At 41.3% G+C, this 21541-nt stretch overlaps 1 protein-coding gene across 2 annotated transcripts in view; it reads right to left on the bottom strand.

Moving 5' to 3' along the window:
• PKD2 (polycystin 2, transient receptor potential cation channel) overlaps positions 1-21541 on the bottom strand; it is a 73242-nt gene that overhangs the window by 7492 nt on the left and 44209 nt on the right. The window contains exons 9-14 of one of the 2 annotated variants that reach the window (XM_073600823.1): positions 17032-17152; positions 15513-15611; positions 8653-8774; positions 6746-6863; positions 2185-2348; positions 353-500 (exon numbers count right to left, since the gene is read on the bottom strand). In XM_073600823.1, the coding sequence (XP_073456924.1) occupies positions 353-500; positions 2185-2348; positions 6746-6863; positions 8653-8774; positions 15513-15611; positions 17032-17152 (772 nt within the window). The remainder of the gene's footprint in view (positions 1-352; positions 501-2184; positions 2349-6745; positions 6864-8652; positions 8775-15512; positions 15612-17031; positions 17153-21541) is intronic. The other variant, XM_073600830.1, reaches the window with a different exon arrangement.

The following is a 21541-nucleotide window of genomic DNA, read 5'->3' as shown; positions in this document are numbered from 1 at the left end:
GAGACTTATTGATACGCCTTTTAATACCTTGTAAATGTGAGCGCATACTGTATTAATTGTTTTTCATTTCAGAAATATGCTTTAATAAATCCTACACTTGGGTAGTGGCACTTTCCTCTCCTATATGTTTTTACACAGCAGGACCAGCCAGGTTGCTTATATCAATGCCAATCAAAGGCCATCAGGATCTGGCCTGTCAAATTTAGCATTAATTGGATAAATAAAACGATGCTAGAAAAAAAATATTGTACCACATAGAAACCAATTAAAAGCCCTATTATTTGCTATAAGAAACAAGAACATTTCATGTTTGTACTCTGTTCAGAGCCCCCCCCCTAAGTTGAATATGTACCTCAGTGACTCCATCCAAAAGTCTTGCCAGGACCTCTCTGCGCTTCACTTTGGCTCTCTCCATGGCTTCCAATTTAACAATCACAGCATCTATTTTGGACACAATACTCCCAATAGAATGCTCCATCCGATCCACTCTTCTCACAAGCCTAGAAAAGAAACAGTTTCCCAGTGCAATGGCTTAAAAATTATGGATTTGTATAGTAGAAACATGTTTTGGAATACTAAATCCAAGAAGTTTGTGTAATTTAACGATGGTACGAGGACTGTAAAATACCAACATGAGAATAGTAGCAATGTATTATAAATGTTGGAACAAGTCAAAGTTAAAACGCCTTAAAAAGGTGAATATTACTGGAGCTTTCAGATGCTGTCATAACCTACCACCATCCTTTTCTGAAAAGTGCCAATTATACAAGAATTTGAATTCAGCAATTTATTATGGTGGACACAATCAACAATTCATATGGTCCTAGTACAGCCTCCTTATCTGTGTCTTAGCCTAACCTTCTCAATACACCTAGCCTGTTAATATCTGACATATAGTTATAGTTCCTAATTTATAGCAGTTGAGAATTCGCATTCTTGAGTGACATATCCAAAGCATTTTACGTAAATTTAAAGCATAACTAAAGGCAACACTTTTTGTTTAGTTTTGGATGGAGTGGAGAGAGTTTAGAACCCCTGTTGAGTTTTTATTGCTGTTTGTGCCCCCATTGGGGAGATTCTTCCTCTCTATTTGTCCTGTTTACTGTTATCATTGAAAGTAACAGAAAATCCCAAATTTTGAATTGTCCCATAAAAGTAATAGAAAGGAAATCTTATAATAGAGACACTAGTTCTGCTGTCCAGGGAGGCCCCAAGGAATTCCCTTAAAAGGAGAAGTCCAGCCTGAGCTTGTTTGGCTGGGCTTCTCCTAAGGTTCACAGGAGTGCAATTTATTTTGCACTTCTGTGACCCGTTTTCAGCAGAGAGCGGTCTGCAGTCTGCTCTCTGGCGACATCACCAGGATTAGTCCAGGCACCACGTCATTCCAACTTCAGAAGTCTGGATCCGCCAGGTGCCTGGACTGATAAGTGTCTCAGCCTCTTAGCGAGCCGCTGAGATGGCCGCTCCCTGCCCCTCCACAGCTCAGCGCTCCAGTGAGTATGGAGGAGCAGAGCAGGAGAGATGCTGAATGACAGGCAGCAGCTCTTCGCTCAGGGAAGTGAGAGAACCGAGCCATTGGCGGTGTTTGGTGGCTCAGTTCTCAGTGAAGAGGCAGCGGGGGACAGATGCAGCATCGGACCGATGCTGCAACCACCTAAGCAAGTATAAATCTGGGATAAAATAAAATCCCATACTTCTCTTTTAATTTGCAGGGATTTCCTCTCACTTCCTGTTTTGGAAATGGGACAGGAAGTGAAGGCAAATCTCCCCAATGGGACACAGATGAGGAAAAAACTGAGGGGTTATAACTCTTCTTTGCTCTATCCAAAATGGGAAAAAAAGTTGTGCCTATAATTCTACTGTAAAGTGAGTCTGTATTCCAAGCTCCAGTAAAAAAAAAGGTAAAACTAAAATCAGAAAGGTGCACATTTTTAAAACCGTAAAATGAAGTATGTAGTGTTCATTGTAATTCATAAACGTAAACTGTAAGATTTTTCAACTTCACTTGCAGACTGTCCAGGAAGGACAGGGCTTAATCCAATCAAAGCCCTGCTATTCAACCACTTTGTCAAAAAAAGCTTTTTTGTACCACTGAAAACGGGTGAATGGTTGCATCTAAGTGTGGTATCTTTTAACTGATTCTAAAGGGACAAAAGCTTTCCACCCCATAGCTTGAGTACTTACACTTGGAACTCTTCATAAGAAACACCACTGGAGCTGCTGCCCCTGCGGCGAGAGCTGTGACCACTGTCCTCATCATCATCCTCTTCTGAGTCATCCAAGCTACGTGGAAAGCTGCGACCGCTCATGGGACGAGGTAGAGAGCCACGATCCAGCTCCAGGTCCTCCTTGTGGGAAACAAACATGCAGCTACTGATTGCTGATCATGAGAGATAAAGACAATCTCACAGTCCCATGACATTTACAGTGACAGTAAGTAATGCATTTCTCTTAGCTTTGTTGTTTAGCATATCGGCTTGTCTATAACGTGCCATCATCACTACCTATTATTATATCCTTTCTGCAACAGAAATCAGCAAAAAAGAATAAACAAAAGTGACTTGGATTAAATGAGAATATGAGGAAAGTGAAATATAACAAGGACTGTAACTTTTACAAGTTACTTTGTGTGGGGAGCCACTCCAACCTCCGCTCAGCCCCTCAGCCTGAAGGATAAAAAGGTGCTGGCTGCGGGAGTCTGTCCTTGCTCCAACATATCACAAGTCCAAGCAAAAGTGCCCACACACTAATGACGTCAATCCTCCAAATGGGTTGTGGCTAATGTAGTTTGCACATCCTGAATAAACTTTTGGAGCTTTGACGTCATTAGTGTGCGGTCATTTTTGTATTGACCAAAGACGGCCATAGATGGAGCGATTTTCTTCCTTGCAACCACAGGCTGCAGAAAATTAAATCACTTGCTTCTCCCATCAACACAGTCAGTGTTGATGGGGGAATGCCTCCTATGGAGCCATTGTGTTCTCCAGTCCCCGCCTGGAGAACATGGTGATTATGGCTAGCGGCTATAATAATAGCCGCCAGCAATAATTGCATGTAAAATCCAACAGGCTGATTGTACACAAGTTGATTGATCGATCAACTTGGGTACATTCAGCCTGTCCATACATGGTTTGAATCTTGGCCGTTCGCCTCTGAACTGGCCGAGAGTCGAACCGTCTATGGCCGGCATTAGGATTGTTGTTTGCTTTAAATGAAAATCAATGAATTTTATGATAGTGTTAGGACTAAAGTACGCAAATATGTTAATTATAAGCATCTGTGATAGAGAGCACTTGATTCTCAAAGAACATCTGGTACAACATGTCACTGCCCGCGAAGTCTTCAAGAGTTTACGTTAGTAAGAGACATGTTTCTATATTGATCTATAAGAAAAAGATTAATTAAAGATGCCTGATTGGAGGTCTGGTGAGAACACTGTGAACTGGGTTTATTAGCAAATGACTTGTTTCCAGCAATCTACCTGTCTCTATATTGTTTTCAATATTTTTTTTAAGTCGAACATTTCAATTAACACAGAGAATTCAGTGTTAGGTAGGCAACATACACTATGCTTTTCTAGTTTGACATCAACTGCAGAGATAATGTTTTCTACTGTGGTTCACATGCTGTACAGTCATAACTCACTATTCTAATCAAACAGCAGCACCTAGTGTAGACAACACCCTAACAGTGGGGTAGGAATGCAGCTAAAGAACTTTTTGTGCCCTCACTAGAGAAGCAGTGGCTAGAGCCCTTTTTCAAACACGGACAGTTATTTTACGGCATTAGAAATCACCTGATCCCTCTTCCCATTAGGAATGGTTACAGTGTATGGGCGAAAAGGCTGGAGTGTACCAACATTGGGGATGCCCCTGTAAATATGATAGCCTTTGGGGACCATGGTTGGACATCCAGAGAATGAGCCTGCTTGACCCAGTCTTGAATAGTCTCCCGGTAGCTTAATGTATACCCCTTCTGGTTACTGGTTTTAGCTGAGTGGCTGGATAACAAAGGAAGTTACTTATGCTGTATAATGTCTTTAATTCACTGTGCAGCTGGCATGGTTTATGATAAACTCGGTGGTCTTTGCTATGATTTGCCAAGTTTGTATCATTAACTGATTTTGGCTCTGTACATGAAAGGGTTGGCTCTCACTATGGATACTGATCTGTTCTGGAATTGCTGTTTTTTTCTTCCTTCTTTTTAATAAAACTCTTCCCGATTTAAAAAAAAAAAAGAACTTTTTGTACTTTTTTTGTATATTATGTGTAGTACAGTATCTAACACATGAACAAGCACAGTAGAGGTAACATCTAGTCTGAATACATTTTGCAAGTGTGGAGAAAAAAGCATGCAGATAAAAATTCATCCTTAATACTCCCTGAAGAAAGGGAACGATAAGAAGATAAGATAATATTTAGGTGTGTTATTCCACATATTTTGAATTAGTCATTAGCTTGTTTTATGAGTGTAAGTACAGCAATTGACATAATTAGTGCTTGGAATTTCATTACCACAAAAAAAAAAAAACAACAAAAGGAAGACTATGGTCCCAAAGAAGGACACTAAACCTAAAGCAATTAAATCGTAATGACCAGTGGGTCAAATGTGCCCTATAAATGCGAAAGGTAATAAGCAAACTCCCGACTGTGAATTCACCTTAGTGACCGAGAAGTGCCCTGCAATTGTTTCCATGAGCATTTACAAAGTGCAAAGTCAAAAAGGTATGCTGAATAACAGCAGCTGATCAACAAACCATGGTATACAGTTACAGAGGTTTCACCACAGGGTAGTGCACACATTGATGTGGCACAAATCGAACGTTATTCACTATCTGATGCATTGAAATATCACTTTGATGTATGTAATGTCATGCTTATTCGATTTATTACTGTAATGTTTTGAATTTGATCATATACCACTTAGTTATTAAAGTGGTTGTAAACCTTCTGTGCCCCCCCCCCCCCCCCTTTTCTTACCTGAGCCTGATTTGATCCAGCGATGTGCACGAGCCCAGTGGCTCCAGCTGCTGTCTCTCTCCTCATTGGACAGCTTCATAGCAGCAGGAGCCATTGTATCTCGCTGCAGTCAATCAAATCCAGAGACACGGGAGCAGGGGATGGGGTCGAGTCTCGCTGTCTGTGTCAATGGACGCAGCATTGGGTCTCAAGATCGAGCCTGCACGTGTGCTGCCATGGAAAGCGGCTCTCCATAGGGGCACCCAATGAAGAGGAGGGGCATGGAGCGCCGGCAGGGTACCCCAGAAGAGGATCGGGGCTGCTCTATGCAAAATGATTGCACAGAGCAGGTAAGTATAGGCATGTTTGTTATTTAAAAAAAACCCAAGGGTTTACAACCCTTTAAGCGCAACACAATTATTATACATTAATGATAGGTTCACACTAAAATTAAACAGAAGAAAAGGCACCTCTAAGTGCAGAAGTATAACAATTTAATAGTCCCCAGCGGGATTAAAAACACTTACAAGATAAAAGAATCAAACGAGCATATCATGAAGGATAAATGTTATGACATCCGGTTGTGGTTCAGGCTGGTTTGCTGTCCCACAGCACTGATGTCATCTCCGTGTGATTCCCTTCCTGGTCTCGGACTCACTCTCTTCTACTGGCGTCTCCAGCTACGCAACACACCGCTGCTGATTCCACTGGATTTGATGGGATAACACAGGCACAGCTTTGGGACTGCCTCCCACCGTCAACACTCCTGATGCTGAACCCCTCCACACCACCATCCTTCATGATATGCTCGTTTGATTCTTTTATCTTGTAAGTGTTTTTAATCCCGCTGGGGACTATTAAATTGTTATACTTCTGCACTTAGAGGCGCCCTTTCTTCTGTTTGTATTTCATATAGATTGCTTTGTCTGTAAGTCGTAGCCCTAAGTGTTGAAGATACATCATAATCATCACCCTCATCATGGTCAATGGCACTAGTATTGGACTTTTTGTGTCATACAGAGACATTGCATTGTTTAACCCTTTAGCTCTGAGCGCCCTTTCTCCCCTCCCTTTTATCGCACTAAAATTATCCACTGTACCCAATGAGAATTTTTCCTTGTTGCCATGTAGCTGCAAAATTAATGAAGACCATGTCCAAGCATGCTGAAACCCACAAGGAGTACAATTTCTAAATTCTGCTACATACCCTACGCACAGTTTTATATGCATCTACCCAAGGCAACAAGCAAAATGTAAAAGATTTCAACGAACACATCTAAAAATGCAAAGAACTTACACTTGCACCTTTTTTATGACACATTTACTGGTAAAAAAAAGCTAGAGATATTGAAAAAAATTGCATTTGAAAGACTGCTGCGCAAATACAGTGTGACATAAAATATTGCAACGATTGTCATTTTATTCTCTAGGGTCTCTACTAAAAATATATATATAATGTTTGTGGGTTCTAAGTAATTTTCTAGCAAAAAATACTGATTTTAACTTGTAAGCAACAAGTGTCAGAAAAAAAGCTTAGGCATGAAGGGGTTAAGGTCCCATCTGTGTGGTCCAGTGTGTCAACATGCGTTGTGTTAAGGCACCTCATCCATTTAAATGCCAATGCACCACAATGGACCAAAAAATGAACCTGTGCTGCAATACAAGTACATTTCTTAGTGCATTGGGGTGGCATTCAAAATAATGGGTGCCACAACACACACATAGTGCATTACCACATGGTGATTACTACAACGCAGAGGTGTAAATCCAACTTTTAGGTTATTCACCCTCTCTTTCTCCAGATCATCCCTCATCTGCTGATGTTCATGTTCAGTAAGTTCCTGGTCTCCATCTTGGTCATACTTAGCAAAAATGGCCTCGATTTCTGCATCTGTGTGGCCTTTCCTGTAGAAAAAAAAATTCAATAAAAAATTCAGATCAAATTCATCATCAGGCAGACTATACAATATAAAAGTTGCAAAAATAGGCTTATTGCAAATAATTGTATTAAAAAATGTTAAAGTACAACTAAAGGCAAAACTTTTTCTTCAGTTTTGGATAGAGGGGAGAGGGATTAGAATGCCTCCAGTAGGGAGGCTCACTCCCTCTATTTGTCCAGTTTACTATTATTATTGAAAGTGAAAATAAAATAAAAACCCAATTTTTGGGGTGTGCCCAGAAAAGTATTAGATGGGAAATCTTCCAATGGGGACATTAGTTCTGGTGACATGGGGGGTTCCCTTAATTTGCAGGGATTTCCTCTTACTTCCTGTTTTGGCTATGGGACAGGAAGTAAAGGGAAAAATCTTCCCAATAGGACACAGATGGCAAAAAAAAAACTGACAGGGGTTATAACCCTCCCTTACTCAAATAAAAGTTTTGCCTAGTTTCAATTTAAAGGATAAGTTCACTTTTGTAAAAAAAAATAAAGATAAATACACATAGGGGGTTATTTACGAAAGGTAAATCCACTTTGCAATGCAAGTGCACTTGGAAGTGCAGTCGCTCTAAATCTGAGGGGAAGATCTGAAATGAGGGGAAGCTCTGCTGATTTTATCATCCAATCATGTGCAAGCTAAAATGCTGTTTTTTATTTTCCTTGCATGTCCCCCTCAGATCTACAGCGATTGCACTTCCAAGTGCACTTGCAGTGCAAAGTGGATTTGCCTTTAGTAAATAAACCCCCATAGTTTTGTAGGTAAAACAATGTGCAGTTATTACTCTTTTTACTTGGTGCCTGGAAAGCATTGCATGCTTTAATCTCTGCAGGAGTCCTGCAGACTTGTCATTGTACCTGTCTGCTCTTACCTCCTAGAGGCAGACAGATACACATGGACAGGAAGAATGAATTAACTACTAGAGCGCTCAACAGCACCACACCATGGTAGTCCACTGAAACTACAAGCTGACAGCCTCAAAGGCTATACTGTCTGCCCTAATGTTGTAAAGCGCTGCGTAAACTGTCGGCGCTATATAAATCCTGTATAATAATAATAATAATTTTGACTTGTAGTTTCCCATTCATAGAGAACTGTGAATGAATGACATGGCCGTGGTGGCGGAGCCCTGCATGGCCATGTTATTTCCAAACAGTGACAGCGGGAGAAGATGCCCGCCCACAGTCACTTTTTGTACATAGCAGTAGCCATATTTGCAAATTACAGCGTCTAATTAAAATGTACAGCCAAAACAGTTTCTTAGTTTTGGGAAAGGAAAGGTTTAGAACCTCTGTCAGGTTTGTACAGCTATCCAGGGCTCTGAAATTTCCCCTCTCGTCCCATCCTGCTGACACATGGTTTTACCAGACAGGAAGTGATGTAAAGCAGAAACTCAGACAAAAAAAAAAAAAAAACATTCTTTAACACAGAAGGGTAAGGCTAGGATCCCTGCCAGGTTTTTATTTATCTCCCTGTTGCAGATTCTCCCTTGCTTCTTGTATGGTGAAAAGGCTGTCAAAAGAAAAGAAGACTCTCTCTAATAGAATCCTAGACAGCAGTAAAAATCCAGGAGGAGTTCTAATCCTTTACCACTATAAAAAACTAAAAAAAGAACTTTTGGCTTGACAGACACTTTAAATATACATGCTGTGATTTCTGTTACACATTTACTGTACAAACATAGAGATATAATAATGTGTGAATATCACTCAAGTATTGCCACCCCCCCCCCCCCCTCCTGTGAACCGTGATTTTACCCTTTTAGGTCTTGTCTTAGCTCATCAAAGTTCAGCTTTCCTCCTCCTTGCCGGAGACTCTCTGAAATGTCATCCACCGTAGTCTTCCTTAGTTTAAGCTTCACCAATGCTTTGCTACAGCCCTAGAGAAATGTAACACTTTATTTTAATTTTTGCTTAACTTGCATTTTAGGTTACTCTTTAAAATTCCAGGCTAGCAAAAGAGTGCCTGTTCATTGAACAGGCTGAAAACAGAAGTGCATGTTGGTGCAGTGGCGGCAAGTGAGTAAGTGCACACTGATGCTGTGGCAGCGAGTAAGTGCCAGTCAGTTTAGTGCTGGTGAGTAAATAATCGCATATCAGTACAATGCCAGCAAGTGAATTGGTACACATCAGTGCTGTGAATGAGTGTATGTTGATGCAGTAATGGCAAGTGAATAAGTGCAAAGTGCACATTGGTGCAATGACAGTGAGGGAACAAGTATTTTTCAGTCCAGTAGAGCATAGGTAATCATGCAGATCTTGTGGTAAAAGGGGGTAGAAAGTGGTTGTGTGCAGATGAAGTGGTGAGAGCACAGTGGGGAGCATTTGTGTGCAGGTGTGGTGATGAAAGCGGGATGGGTAGCGGTCATGGGCAGGAGCAGTGGTGACAGCAGGATAAAGCCTCGTAAACACGATCAGATTGTTGGCCAACAAAACTGTGGACATTTGTCCGAAGGGCGTTGGCCCAAACTTGTCTTGCATACACACGGCACACAATTGTTGGCCAACAATCACAAACGTAGTGACGCACTACATGGTTTTCCAGCTCTTTAGTGCCACCCTTTGGGCTCCTTCTCCTAATTTCGTGTTAGTAGAAGTTTGGTGAGTTTTGATTCGTGCTTTTCATTTTGTGCTTTTCATTTCGTTTCTGAGCGGCTGTTCATCAAGCAGACATGTTGCGGAATCGGAGGAGATAACGTGTTATTTATTATTGGCCTTGGAGTTATTGCTTTGACATTATTTTTTTGGTTCAATAATAATGATTTGTTATATTTTTGGATGTACAGAATGTACTTTTTGGTTAAGTTCTATTGGCAGATAGCATGTCTAATTTGATTTGTTTTCTTTTTTTAATGCACAATAAAAAAAATTGTGGAGACTAATACTGGGCTATGTGTTTTACTTCAAATGACAATTTGGGAGTAGGCAGTTACACTTAAAAAAATACAATGTAAAATTAACAAGGGACACCAACATAGTAGTATTTTTGATCTTAAAAACTACGGGATAATGGTGTTGTGGTAATTTCCCCCCCCAAAAAAAAAATATTATTCTTGATATCACTAGAAAAAAAAAGCCTTTGAAAATTAGTTTCCAATAACTCCCTCAGTATCACCAGCAAAGCAGCTTCATTATTATCCCATTAAAGAAGAAGAGAATGTGCGCTGCATTTCGAGATTTCATAATTTGCCACGTCACGAATGTTAATTCTCCATTACGAACGCTAGTTTACAAGACCGACCACTTCCGGCTCGTCCTTGCTTCCGAGCATGCTTGTTTGTACTTTGGACTTTTGTCTGACGGACTTGCATACACACACTTGAAAAATCCCACAACAGACATTTGTCCGTGGAAAATTTTAAAACCTGCTATCCAACATTTGTCCGTGGAAAATCCGACAACAATTGTCCAATGGAGCATACACACGGTCGGATTTTCCGCCAACAGCCTGTCATCCAACATTTCCCGTCGGAAAATCTGATTGTGTGTATGAGGCTTAAGGAGCGGTTGTGTGCAGGTGAGGTAGTGAGAGCAGGGTATGGAGCATTTGTGCAGTTATGGTGCTGAAAGGAAGGTTGGGAGTGGTTGTGTGCAGGTATGTTGGTCAGAATAGGGAGTGGTTTTTTGCAGGTATGTTGGTCAGAATAGGGAGTGGTTGTGTGCAGGTATGTTGGTCAGAATAGGGAGTGGTTGTTTGCAGGTATGTTGGTCAGAGTGGGGAGTGGTTGTGTGCAGGTATGTTGGTCAGAATAGGGAGTGGTTTTTTGCAGGTATGTTGGTCAGAATAGGGAGTGGTTGTGTGCAGGTATGTTGGTCAGAATAGGGAGTGGTTGTTTGCAGGTATGTTGGTCAGAGTGGGGAGTGGTTGTTTGCAGGTATGTTGGTCAGAGTGGGGAGTGGTTGTTTGCAGGTATGTTGGTCAGAGTGGGGTGTGGTTGTTTGCAGGTATGTTGGTCAGAGTGGGGAGTGGTTTTTTGCAGGTATGTTGGTCAGAATAGGGAGTGGTTGTTTGCAGGTATGTTGGTCAGAGTGGGGAGTGGTTGTTTGCAGGTGTGTTGGTCAGAGTGGGGAGTGGTGGTTTGAAGGTATGTTGGTCAGAATAGGGAGTGGTTGTTTGCAGGTATGTTGGTCAGAATAGGGAGTGGTTGTTTGCAGGTATGTTGATCAGAATAGGGAGTGGTTGTTTGCAGGTATGTTGGTCAGAGTGGGGAGTGGTTGTTTGCAGGTATGTTGGTCAGAGTGGGGAGTGGTTGTTTGAAGGTATGTTGGTCAGAATGGGGAGTGGTTGTTTGCAGGTATGTTGGTCAGAGTGGGGAGTGGTTGTTTGCAGGTATGTTGGTCAGAATAGGGAGTGGTTGTTTGCAGGTATGTTGGTCAGAATAGGGAGTGGTTGTTTGCAGGTATGTTGGTCAGAGTGGGGAGTGGTTGTTTGCAGGTATGTTGGTCAGAGTGGGGAGTGGTTGTTTGCAGGTATGTTGGTCAGAGTGGGGAGTGGTTGTTTGCAGGTATGTTGGTCAGAGTGGGGTGTGGTTGTTTGCAGGTATGTTGGTCAGAATAGGGAATGGTTGTTTGCAGGTATGTTGGTCAGAGTGGGGAGTGGTTGTTTGCAGGTATGTTGGTCAGAGTGGGGTGTGGTTGTTTGCAGGTATGTTGGTCAGAGTTGCAGGTATGTTGGTCAGAATAGGGAGTGGTTGTTTGCAGGTATGTTGGTCAGAGTGGGGAGTGGTTGTTTGCAGGTATGTTGGTCAGAGTGGGGAGTGGTTGTTTGCAGGTATGTTGGTCAGAGTGGGGAGTGGTGGTTTGAAGGTATGTTGGTCAGAGTGGGGAGTGGTTGTTTGCAGGTATGTTGGTCAGAGTGGGGAGTGGTTGTTTGCAGGTATGTTGGTCAGAATAGGGAGTGGTTGTTTGCAGGTATGTTGGTCAGAATAGGGAGTGGTTGTTTGCAGGTATGTTGGTCAGAGTGGGGAGTGGTTGTTTGCAGGTATGTTGGTCAGAGTGGGGAGTGGTTGTTTGCAGGTATGTTGGTCAGAGTGGGGAGTGGTTGTTTGCAGGTATGTTGGTCAGAGTGGGGAGTGGTTGTTTGCAGGTATGTTGGTCAGAGTGGGGAGTGGTTGTTTGCAGGTATGTTGGTCAGAGTGGGGAGTGGTTGTTTGCAGGTATGTTGGTCAGAGTGGGGAGTGGTTGTTTGCAGGTATGTTGGTCAGAGTGGGGAGTGGTTGTTTGCAGGTATGTTGGTCAGAATAGGGAGTGGTTGTTTGCAGGTATGTTGGTCAGAGTGGGAGTGGTTGTTTGCAGGTATGTTGGTCAGAGTGGGGAGTGGTTGTTTGCAGGTATGTTGGTCAGAATAGGGAGTGGTTGTTTGCAGGTATGTTGGTCAGAGTGGGAGTGGTTGTTTGCAGGTATGTTGGTCAGAGTGGGGAGTGGTTGTTTGCAGGTATGTTGGTCAGAATAGGGAGTGGTTGTTTGCAGGTATGTTGGTCAGAGTGGGGAGTGGTTGTTTGCAGGTATGTTGGTCAGAGTGGGGAGTGGTTGTTTGAAGGTATGTTGGTCAGAATAGGGAGTGGTTGTTTGCAGGTATGTTGGTCAGAATAGGGAGTGGTTGTTTGCAGGTATGTTGGTCAGAGTGGGGAGTGGCTGTTTGCAGGTGCAGTAATGAGAGCAGGGTAGGTAGCAGTTGTTTGTAGGTGAGGTGGTGAAAGAGTAGTGAGGAGCATTTGTGCAGCTGTGGGAAGCATCCGTTTGCAAGTGTGGCGGTGAGCGCAGGGTGGGAAGCGTCCATTTTTTTTTAAGGTGCAGTGGTAAGATCAGGGCTGGGAACATCGGTTTGAAGGTTGGTGATGGGAGCAGAGTGGTGAGGGTTTGTGCAGGTGCGTCTGTTTCCATGCTTTTTGTGGTGACACAGTCATTTTAAAACACCCAATGGGTAAAGTCAAATTGCAAAGTTCTGCTAGCACATTTAAATGAAATGAGTTTGACAATTCTTGTCGTGGAAAGAGAGATAAAACTACAAAGGATTTCACCCTATCAGCTAACCGGCCTGTGTGTATAAATCAGGTACAATATTAATAGGCGGAGAGGGGAAAACGGTTCTGGTGACTCAGCATGTGCCCAGTGTATACCATTTTTACCCGCACAGGTCTATAGTGCAGCAACTTGCAGGCAGCCTGTTCAAATCAATGACAGGCAGCCGACTGCACAGATCTCCTAACTGCTCACCTATAACCACCTCTACTACCTAACATTATCTTTTATATTTTAAACATCACATCTCTATTTTAACCTGGAACTAAGGAAGAAACTAAAATACTATTTTACTTCCCGTGTTCATTTTCCCCCCAATAACCATAGTGTAACCAAGAATGAATATAGAATTGTACTAAATGTCAGACATTAAAATCACCAGAAATCACATTTATGTAAGTGAATAAAAATATTAAATTATATATATCTCAATCAGAGAGCGACACTTGCAGCAGAAATGCAGCTCTATAAACGTAATCTCTGTGGGCACCAGATGTACAGGCAAAACATCTAGTACCTGTACTGCGCTCCTCTCATATATGCAAAGCTCTCCCAAAAGAAATGATGGAAGTCAATTACTGTTCATGGCCCAAAATTAGCTGGAAGCTGTGTGGTACCCAACAAATGCAGATGTGAGTACTGAACCACCAGCCAAGTATTCCCCCTACAAATACTGAACAGGATATTTAGACATGAAGCATTATGGGGTGAAGAGGTCCTTAATTTATATCTCTTAATATTTGGCAGAGGTACATATAGGGATTGATTTACTAAAGGCAAACAGACACACTGTGCACTTTGCAGGTGCAGTTACACTCTGTAAGGGCATTTGCCCTAGAGCTTAGTAAATGAGGTGAAGCTTCATATTGCAAAGAATACCCAAACTCATGCAAGGAAAAAAAAATGCATTTTTGCTTGCACGACTGGTAATAATGGTAGTAAAGCTCCTCCTCATTTACTAAGTTCTGGAGCAAATGCCATTTCTTTTCAATCTTAGTTTATTTCAAAATAAAAGTATAACAGAAGAAGAAAGATCTCTACAATAGAATATAACATACATTATGCAAAGAATAATGAAATTAACCTTTACTATAGATGAACAGGTGTATACAATTTGACATATAATCTCTGGTGAAACAACGAAATATCGTATTGTATATAAAAGCCTTTAGACAAAAGAGAAGTATAACATATGTGTGGGATCCAACATATGTTTACTCTTATGGGTTTGCGTGTTGGTATTATCAGAGGGATCCTCCAATTCAGGATGATATGCTGTCGGGATCTTTTATTTACTTATAATAGGTATTGAAGTCGTTGAACTATTCTGGGTATATGACCTTTATTCATATGTTTGAGTGACTGATTCAGTACATAGAGAAAAGTAAGCAAATGAATGATAGTGTGAAAAGAAATAGGGGATGATGAAGAAGGTGGCAGCATGGCTAGCCAGTGGATGATGATGGGGCATCTCTGACCCATACAGAAAAGTCATCAGAGTATTGAAACATTGACCACGAGGTCCAGGTGGTGGAAAACTGTTCCTCCTTCCCCGCTTCCCACGCCAACAGAGCAAATGCCATTTCCAAAGTATAACTGCACTTCCAAAGTGTACAGTCTATTTGCCTTTAGTAAATCAACCCCATAGCCTCACTACGCAAGACTGTGTGACCACAATGAACTAACACCCATACCTGGACCAAAGCTAGATATGGCTTCTCTTAGCTAGTGTTAGCAAGAAATAAAATATACCATGTATAAGAACATTTATTTGCAATCAATGGCCAGGCAAAAAATACAACATATAGTAGAAGTATGATGGCATAAAAGAGACCCAGTGATATAGATATATACACACACTTATCTATCTATCTATCTATCTATCTATCTATCTATATATCTATCTATCTATCTATCTATCTATATATATAATTTTTTTTTTAAGGTTAGCTTTGAACTTTCCTCCTGCTAGTGAGGGCATGTCTCTTGATCTTAGCTTCATAGTGTACAAAAATATCCTCCTGAACGTTATTCATACAAGTGACACAAAGGTTGTGATACACATAAATGACAAACAATAGGTGGCCTTTTGTGATGATGCCCATTCTTTCTGCTTGTCCTAGGATGAGAAAGTTTTCAATTCCTCTTAACCACAGTTAAGTGAAGGTGAAAGAGAGAAATAACCATATATACACTGTATATAAATCTATGTGTATACATCATCAAGGAGATGTATGTTAACCCCTTAACGTCGGCACCTCCTGACCCTTTAAGGAGGTTTCTGGTGTCGGGAGGTGGGGTTGGGTTTCTGATCATGTGACCGTCATGATTGGATGTCACAGGGGTCACATGATCGGAAAGATTCCGAAGTAGAGATCGGGTGCTTTTTGTTAGCCGCTGGTAACTGTGAGGAGAGCGCCCAGGGCGCATGCTCTCGGCACATCTTTGTTTACATTCTGGTACGCATACATGCAACCTCTCTGGGTTAAGGCCCACCCGCCGAAAGGCCGCATATATGCATATCGCCGGCACAAAGAGGTTAACTCAGATATATGCAGGGTACAAATATGTCTTCTAAAAAAATTTCAACAACCTACCTTTTTTATAAGATCAGCCAATTCCATTTCAGTTTTTTGCTGAGCCATATCTGTTTTCACTTCTGAATATGTGTCGCTGATGATGGCTAAAAACATGTTCTGTTGGAAAAAAAAAAATCAGGTGATTGAGAATAAAATTACTATAACAAATAAAACCAGCCCTAAACCTGAACTGTAATATAAACCAAACACTTAAACTAAACTAACTTCTAACAAACGCAACCCCCAAAACATAATCCTTAACTCAAACCCACCCCGGAACCTTATGCCTATCGTGGGCCCAATCTCTAAACTAAACCCCCAAAATGTGTATGTCAGGCTAAATCGATAAGAAAAAAAAAAAAACCCCACAAGTATACTCAGTAAATCCTTCCAATACATGCACATTTCCTAGTGTTTTTGTTCAATAGGTTTTTATTGATCTTCAAATTTTGAGCAAACAGTACCATTGCACTAAAATAAAAGTGACGTGTATATTTCCTCATGTTTTATCCCTTTAAAAATGCTACAACTACAGCAAAATATCCAGCTAGCAATCCAGTGGATCCTGAGCTTTCTGTTTTGGCTGACAACACAGGGCCTTGCTTCACTGAAATCTCATCAATGGTTGTCACTGCTGTCTGTGAGACTATAGAACGCCATCTATCCCCACCCTCTCTCTCTCTACATACATACACGGATTTCTTTCCCCACAAACTGCTGCTGCCCTGCCCACCAAGAGCTTGTGTGTAGAGAAAGGCTGGGTTCACATATATGTCAATTGGATGTGTTTTTAACCGTATCCAATTTGCACAACATGTGAGTGTGACCGGCTTTCAATGGAGCCAGTCTACACATGTCCTGGGTGGCTTTTTTCCCCTCTTTTATGATTGGCTGTGGCACAGGAGACAATAGGGGTCTAACAGATCTCTCGTGTCTCCATGAAGACACCCTGTCACCTGCCCTTACTATCACATAGGACACTTGTTAGCTCCCTTGTGATAGCAATAAAGTTTAATGAAAAAAAATGTAAATAATTAAAAGCAACCCTTTTGCCTTGAACACACATACACACACAAATGCAAACGTGTGAATAGGGTTTGACGGTGCCACATGGTGATTGTGCCACATATCAACATGAATGTTGTAGTGAGATCAATCATTTTAGGACCATTCTTCACAGTAAACTCTAAATTGAGTGAGCTGTAAAGGCTTTTAAAGCATCACCTATGGACAACTTTGTGTACTGTAGGTTTTCACCATTTCACAGGTACACACAATTTTAAAGGCTTAAAAGTTATTTGCCATCTGTTTACTCGTGCAATCCCATATTTTATCACAAATATTGTGCAACATAAAAAATTGCAACAACCACTTTTTTTTTATTCTACAAGGCCTCTGTTTTCAGAAACTATATAATTGTTTTGGGGGTTTTAGGTAATTTTCTAGCATGTGACCATGTGTATGCAAAAATGAAAAAAATTGCTCCGGATATGAAGTAGTTGAACAACAGATCAAACCTAGAGATTATTACACATACCAAAAGTATGAAGAAGATAAAAAAGACAAATGATGAAAAATAGATGGGCCCCAATATTCGATCTGCTTCCTCAACCTTGGTAAAGTCGAAATCTCCCAGAATAAGACGGAACTGGGTAAAGCTAAAAAAAAGGAAAAAAAAAAAAATTACTAGTTGGTTCTACTTCAAATTTCATATAAATATATTTTGTCATGAGAAAGCTTGAAAACAAGTAATTAAACACGTGTGTAAATAGTGAAATAATAAGTCTAAGTGTTCAATCTTTTATGGGGCTCTAAACCAACATAATTATGAATCAGCCCAGTGGACACTCTTATTCACAAACCACATTCTGTGCAGAAAAGCCCTTCTCTTAATATCATGTCACCATCAAGCTGTGCTCTCTTTATCATGCTAACCTCACATCTAGACCTCTAAATCATATGTAAGACATCTCTCATTGTGGCTCAATGCTCTAGGTGTGTGTGTCAGTATGTAATTCTCAGAGATCCATTCAAAGACTCAGTTAGAAGGTGCATACCCCCCAAAAATGTCAGAAAATCTTTAATCCATGGCTGGAATCCTCTATGGCAGGGATATGCAATTAGCGGACCTCCAGCTGTTGCAGAACTACAAGTCCCATCATGCCTCTGTCTCTGGGTGTCATGCTTGTGGCTGTCAGAGTCTTGCTATGCCTCATGGGAGTTGTAGTTCTGCAACAGCTGGAGGTCCACCAATTGCATATCCCTGCTCTATGGCCTCTAAGGCCCCTTTCACAGACTGCAGCTGAGATCCGCTTGCTCAGTGGGGGTTCTGTCCACGGATCTCTGCTGAGCAGGCAGATGACAGGTCTGTGTCTGCTCTTCTTATGCAGAGCGGACACAGACACAGACCGCTCGCTATGGGCAGCCAGATGTAAACGGACCGCCTGTTCATTTACACCCAACTGACTTCCAATCCGATCCGCTGGACAAAAGTGGAACTTTTTGGCGGATGGGATTGGATGTAGGCAGGTGTAAATGGCCGCTTCATAGAGAAGAATGGGGGTTCCGATCCGTTTTTCAGGCAGGCCTGAGCAGAACATCCATGTGAAACGGGCTTTACTCAAGAGGTGCCCTCTTTGGATGTAACTTCCTCAAGTACCGTTTCCAGGTGTTTCTTGGATTTTGGAATGTACTTGGGGGAAGAGGGGAGGCACGTGTGTGTGTGTGTATGGCTGGGTGTGACTTCTGTTTGTATTTTTTTCTTGATTTGTGTGTAACTCAGACTGTGTGTTACGCCATTACTGGTACTATTTAATTATATATGCCGAGTTCCACCTTTACGGCAACATATGTTGTTCTGAATTGTGTACCCTTTTACTGCAAATTTTCATTCATAGTTATTATTATACAGAATTTATATAGCGCCAAACTGTTTACGCAGTGCTTTACAATATAAAGGGGGGCAGTACAATTACAATACAGTTCAATAAAGAAGGAATAGGAAGGAATGATGTACTCTGAGTGTAGTGATATAAGGCAAAGAGAGATATACAATATTGTAATAAATCTACTGCCATAAACTTTATTTTTAGTGATGACCCTCTGTTTAATTAACAAATAATAGTTTTAATACAATTATTTTTGCTTTGCTGGGAGTCTGGATGTACTATCACCTTAAATGTTTTTACTATTTATTGTATTGTTTTTCAGACAGGGGACAGACATTTAGTCTGCCCTTACCTGCTGGTGCCTGGTGGCAGTGGGGTAGATTTAGGGGTGGCAGGAATATGACGATATGACGTAAGTAATGTCATATCCTAGCTCTCCTCTTACTGGTCATCCTCCTGAGTTTCCTAGGAGCCTGTGCTGGCGTGCGCCCAAACTTGAAAAGGTGCAGCCACACAAGCGTAATGATAGGGAAGCCTGCATTTGATTTAAAAAGGGCCATGGATTGGCGTGCGCCCTGAGGACAGCTCCCCGTCTGAGCGCAGGCTCTTTTCCACCTCCTGCAGGCTGTAAGTAGGAGGAAGCCGAATCCTCCCTCCAGCAGCAGCTATCAGCAAACTTGGCAGTGCCACCCCCCCCCCCCCAACACAGCGCCCCGAGGCAAGTGCCCACTCTGCCCTCCCCCCCCCCAATCCTGGCCCTGCTGCTCATTATTAATCCCGCCACAGATGCTGCATGCGGAATGCAAGGCTGGTCAGGGGAGATCTGGGGAGATGGTTGTATTACAACCATCTGATGTTCAAGACACTGACTTTTTTTGGCATCTCATTATTGCACAAATTTTTAGGGCACTTAGTATTTGATCTATATTGTTTTTAGGGCACTTCATTAGTATTCGATTCACACTGTTCACAATATTGTTTATCACTCATAATGTGTTTATCACTGAGTTTTGGTTTATCCGGGTTAAGTTCTGGATATAGTACACAGGTATAGCGCTGCACTTATTTTCTCACATTTTTGTTTACAATTGGTCTTATTGTTTAGTGCTGGTGGCTTTTATTTTTTTTAGCACTGGTAACGCAGTAATTTTTTTGCACATACATTCTAAACAGGAGCGCTCATATAGTATAGTAGAAAACTTTTTTTTTCATTCTCGATATACCGTAGTAGGGGAGGGTTATAACCACTGTCAGTTTTGATGCCTATTGGGAAGATTCCCCTACACTTCCTGACCCAAAGCCTCAGCAGGAAGTGAGAGGATCCCTGGAAGACTCACTAGAACTGAGATTTCCCCTCTATTCCTGTTCTGATGACCATCAACATTTAGGAGGGTGAATCTCTTTAGTGGGGGCATAGACAGCAGTAAAAATCTCACAGGGATTCTAAACCATTTCCACTATATCTAAAACAAAAAAGTTTGCATTCAGTTACACATTAAATAAACAGAAAAAAAAAACAGTTGAACTGGTCCTTGAAGACCACTCTTAAAAGGGCAGTAAAAATTTTTTTTTTTCAAACATGCCTGACATTCCTGGATTTTTTATAGGACCAATTGGGCCTATTAACCTTTGTTCATTTTCCTGCAGAAATATGCGCATTTCAAGTGGAAATGAAATTAGTTTCTACATGTCTGGTGTACATCTATTCACTTCAGAAACTAAAGCTATGTACCAGGTCACACTAACGAGTTTGCATTGCCACATTCGCAGCAACACAGATCCATAGGATTGAATGGACACAATATATTTTAAAACTGTACATACCATTTACAATATCACACTGGAAATTATTTGGCAACTTTTGCAACATGATGTAAACTTGACTTGACTGGGAATTAAAAAACAGAGAAAAAAACAACGTACAAAAAACATGCAGGTTGTTATTGAAAGATGACTCAAACACTTATCGGCATTCAGTTTAGGCAATGAAAATAACCAAACTGGATGAGTTACGGCTTTCTTCTGTCACACAACACTTCCTATTTGTGCTGTGAATGTGATCCCACACACAGATCCCACACACAGACTAATAGTGATGAACCCCCAACCACAATATTGCAGCTTATATGCACAGCACGAACCCAAGCTAATCGCTTGTTTACTTCCATATGCTTCCACGAAACACATTTGGCTGCACATTTTGTTTTCCCCGAATTACCATTTTTACTGCTGCTACAAATCATAAAGTAGTTTTCTTCTCTATACTAAGATTTTTTTTTTTTTTTCATAACCTGTACAGTACATTAATAAGTCATAATTTACTGCTTTATCTATGAATGCTGGAATCATCATTTCCAAATGATTGGAATTTGTCTTTTAGCTGGCAGCGGTTTAGGAATACGGTCTTCCAAAAATAATAGAAGAGTCCTAGGAAAAGAGAACCCAGGAACACAAAAACGATCGATCACTCCCCACGTGGCTTTTAACATATCACTTTTAAAAGCTACGTGGGGAGTGATAGATCACTTTTGTGTTCCTGGGTTCTCATTTCCTAGGACTCATAATATTTTTGTACAGGTATTTGGATCATATCCCCCACACCATATTATGGGGTGAGTTGGCATCCTATCGTCATATTTAAAGACCTGGTTAGAGGTGATTTTAGTAGATACTGGGGGTTATTTACGAAAGGCAAATCCACTTTGCACTACAAGTGCAAACTACAAGTGCAAAGTGCACTTGGAAGTGCAGTCGCTGTAAATCTGAGGGGTAGATCTGAAATGAGGGGAAGCTCTGCTGATTTTATCATCCAATCATGTGCAAGCTAAAATTCTGTTTTTTATTTTACTTGCATGTCCTAGGGCTGGGAGATTTTCTAAAAAAAAAAAAAAAATCTGCGATTTTCTTAAAAAGAACTCGATTCACAATTCGAATCAAGTTTTTTTTTTTTTTGGACACACGCCGGTCCTGAGGAGCTGCGGGCAGGAGTTTTTAGGCAAGGCCGCGGCTCTGGCCTAGTCCGCGGCGTCCGGCCTTGCGGACTAGGCTGAAGCCACGGACTAGGCTGAAGCTGCGGCCTCGCCTAAAAACTCCTGCCCGCACCTCCTCAGGACCGGCGCGGTGAAAAAAAAATAAAAAATCGATTTGCTTAAATTTTGA

Source organism: Aquarana catesbeiana, linkage group LG01 (genome assembly GCF_042186555.1).
Source record: "Aquarana catesbeiana isolate 2022-GZ linkage group LG01, ASM4218655v1, whole genome shotgun sequence".
In the NCBI taxonomy this organism is placed as follows: Eukaryota; Metazoa; Chordata; class Amphibia; order Anura; family Ranidae; genus Aquarana; species Aquarana catesbeiana.
Note: the sequence above shows the minus strand (reverse complement) of the source record. Positions and strands in the feature narration are given on the sequence as shown.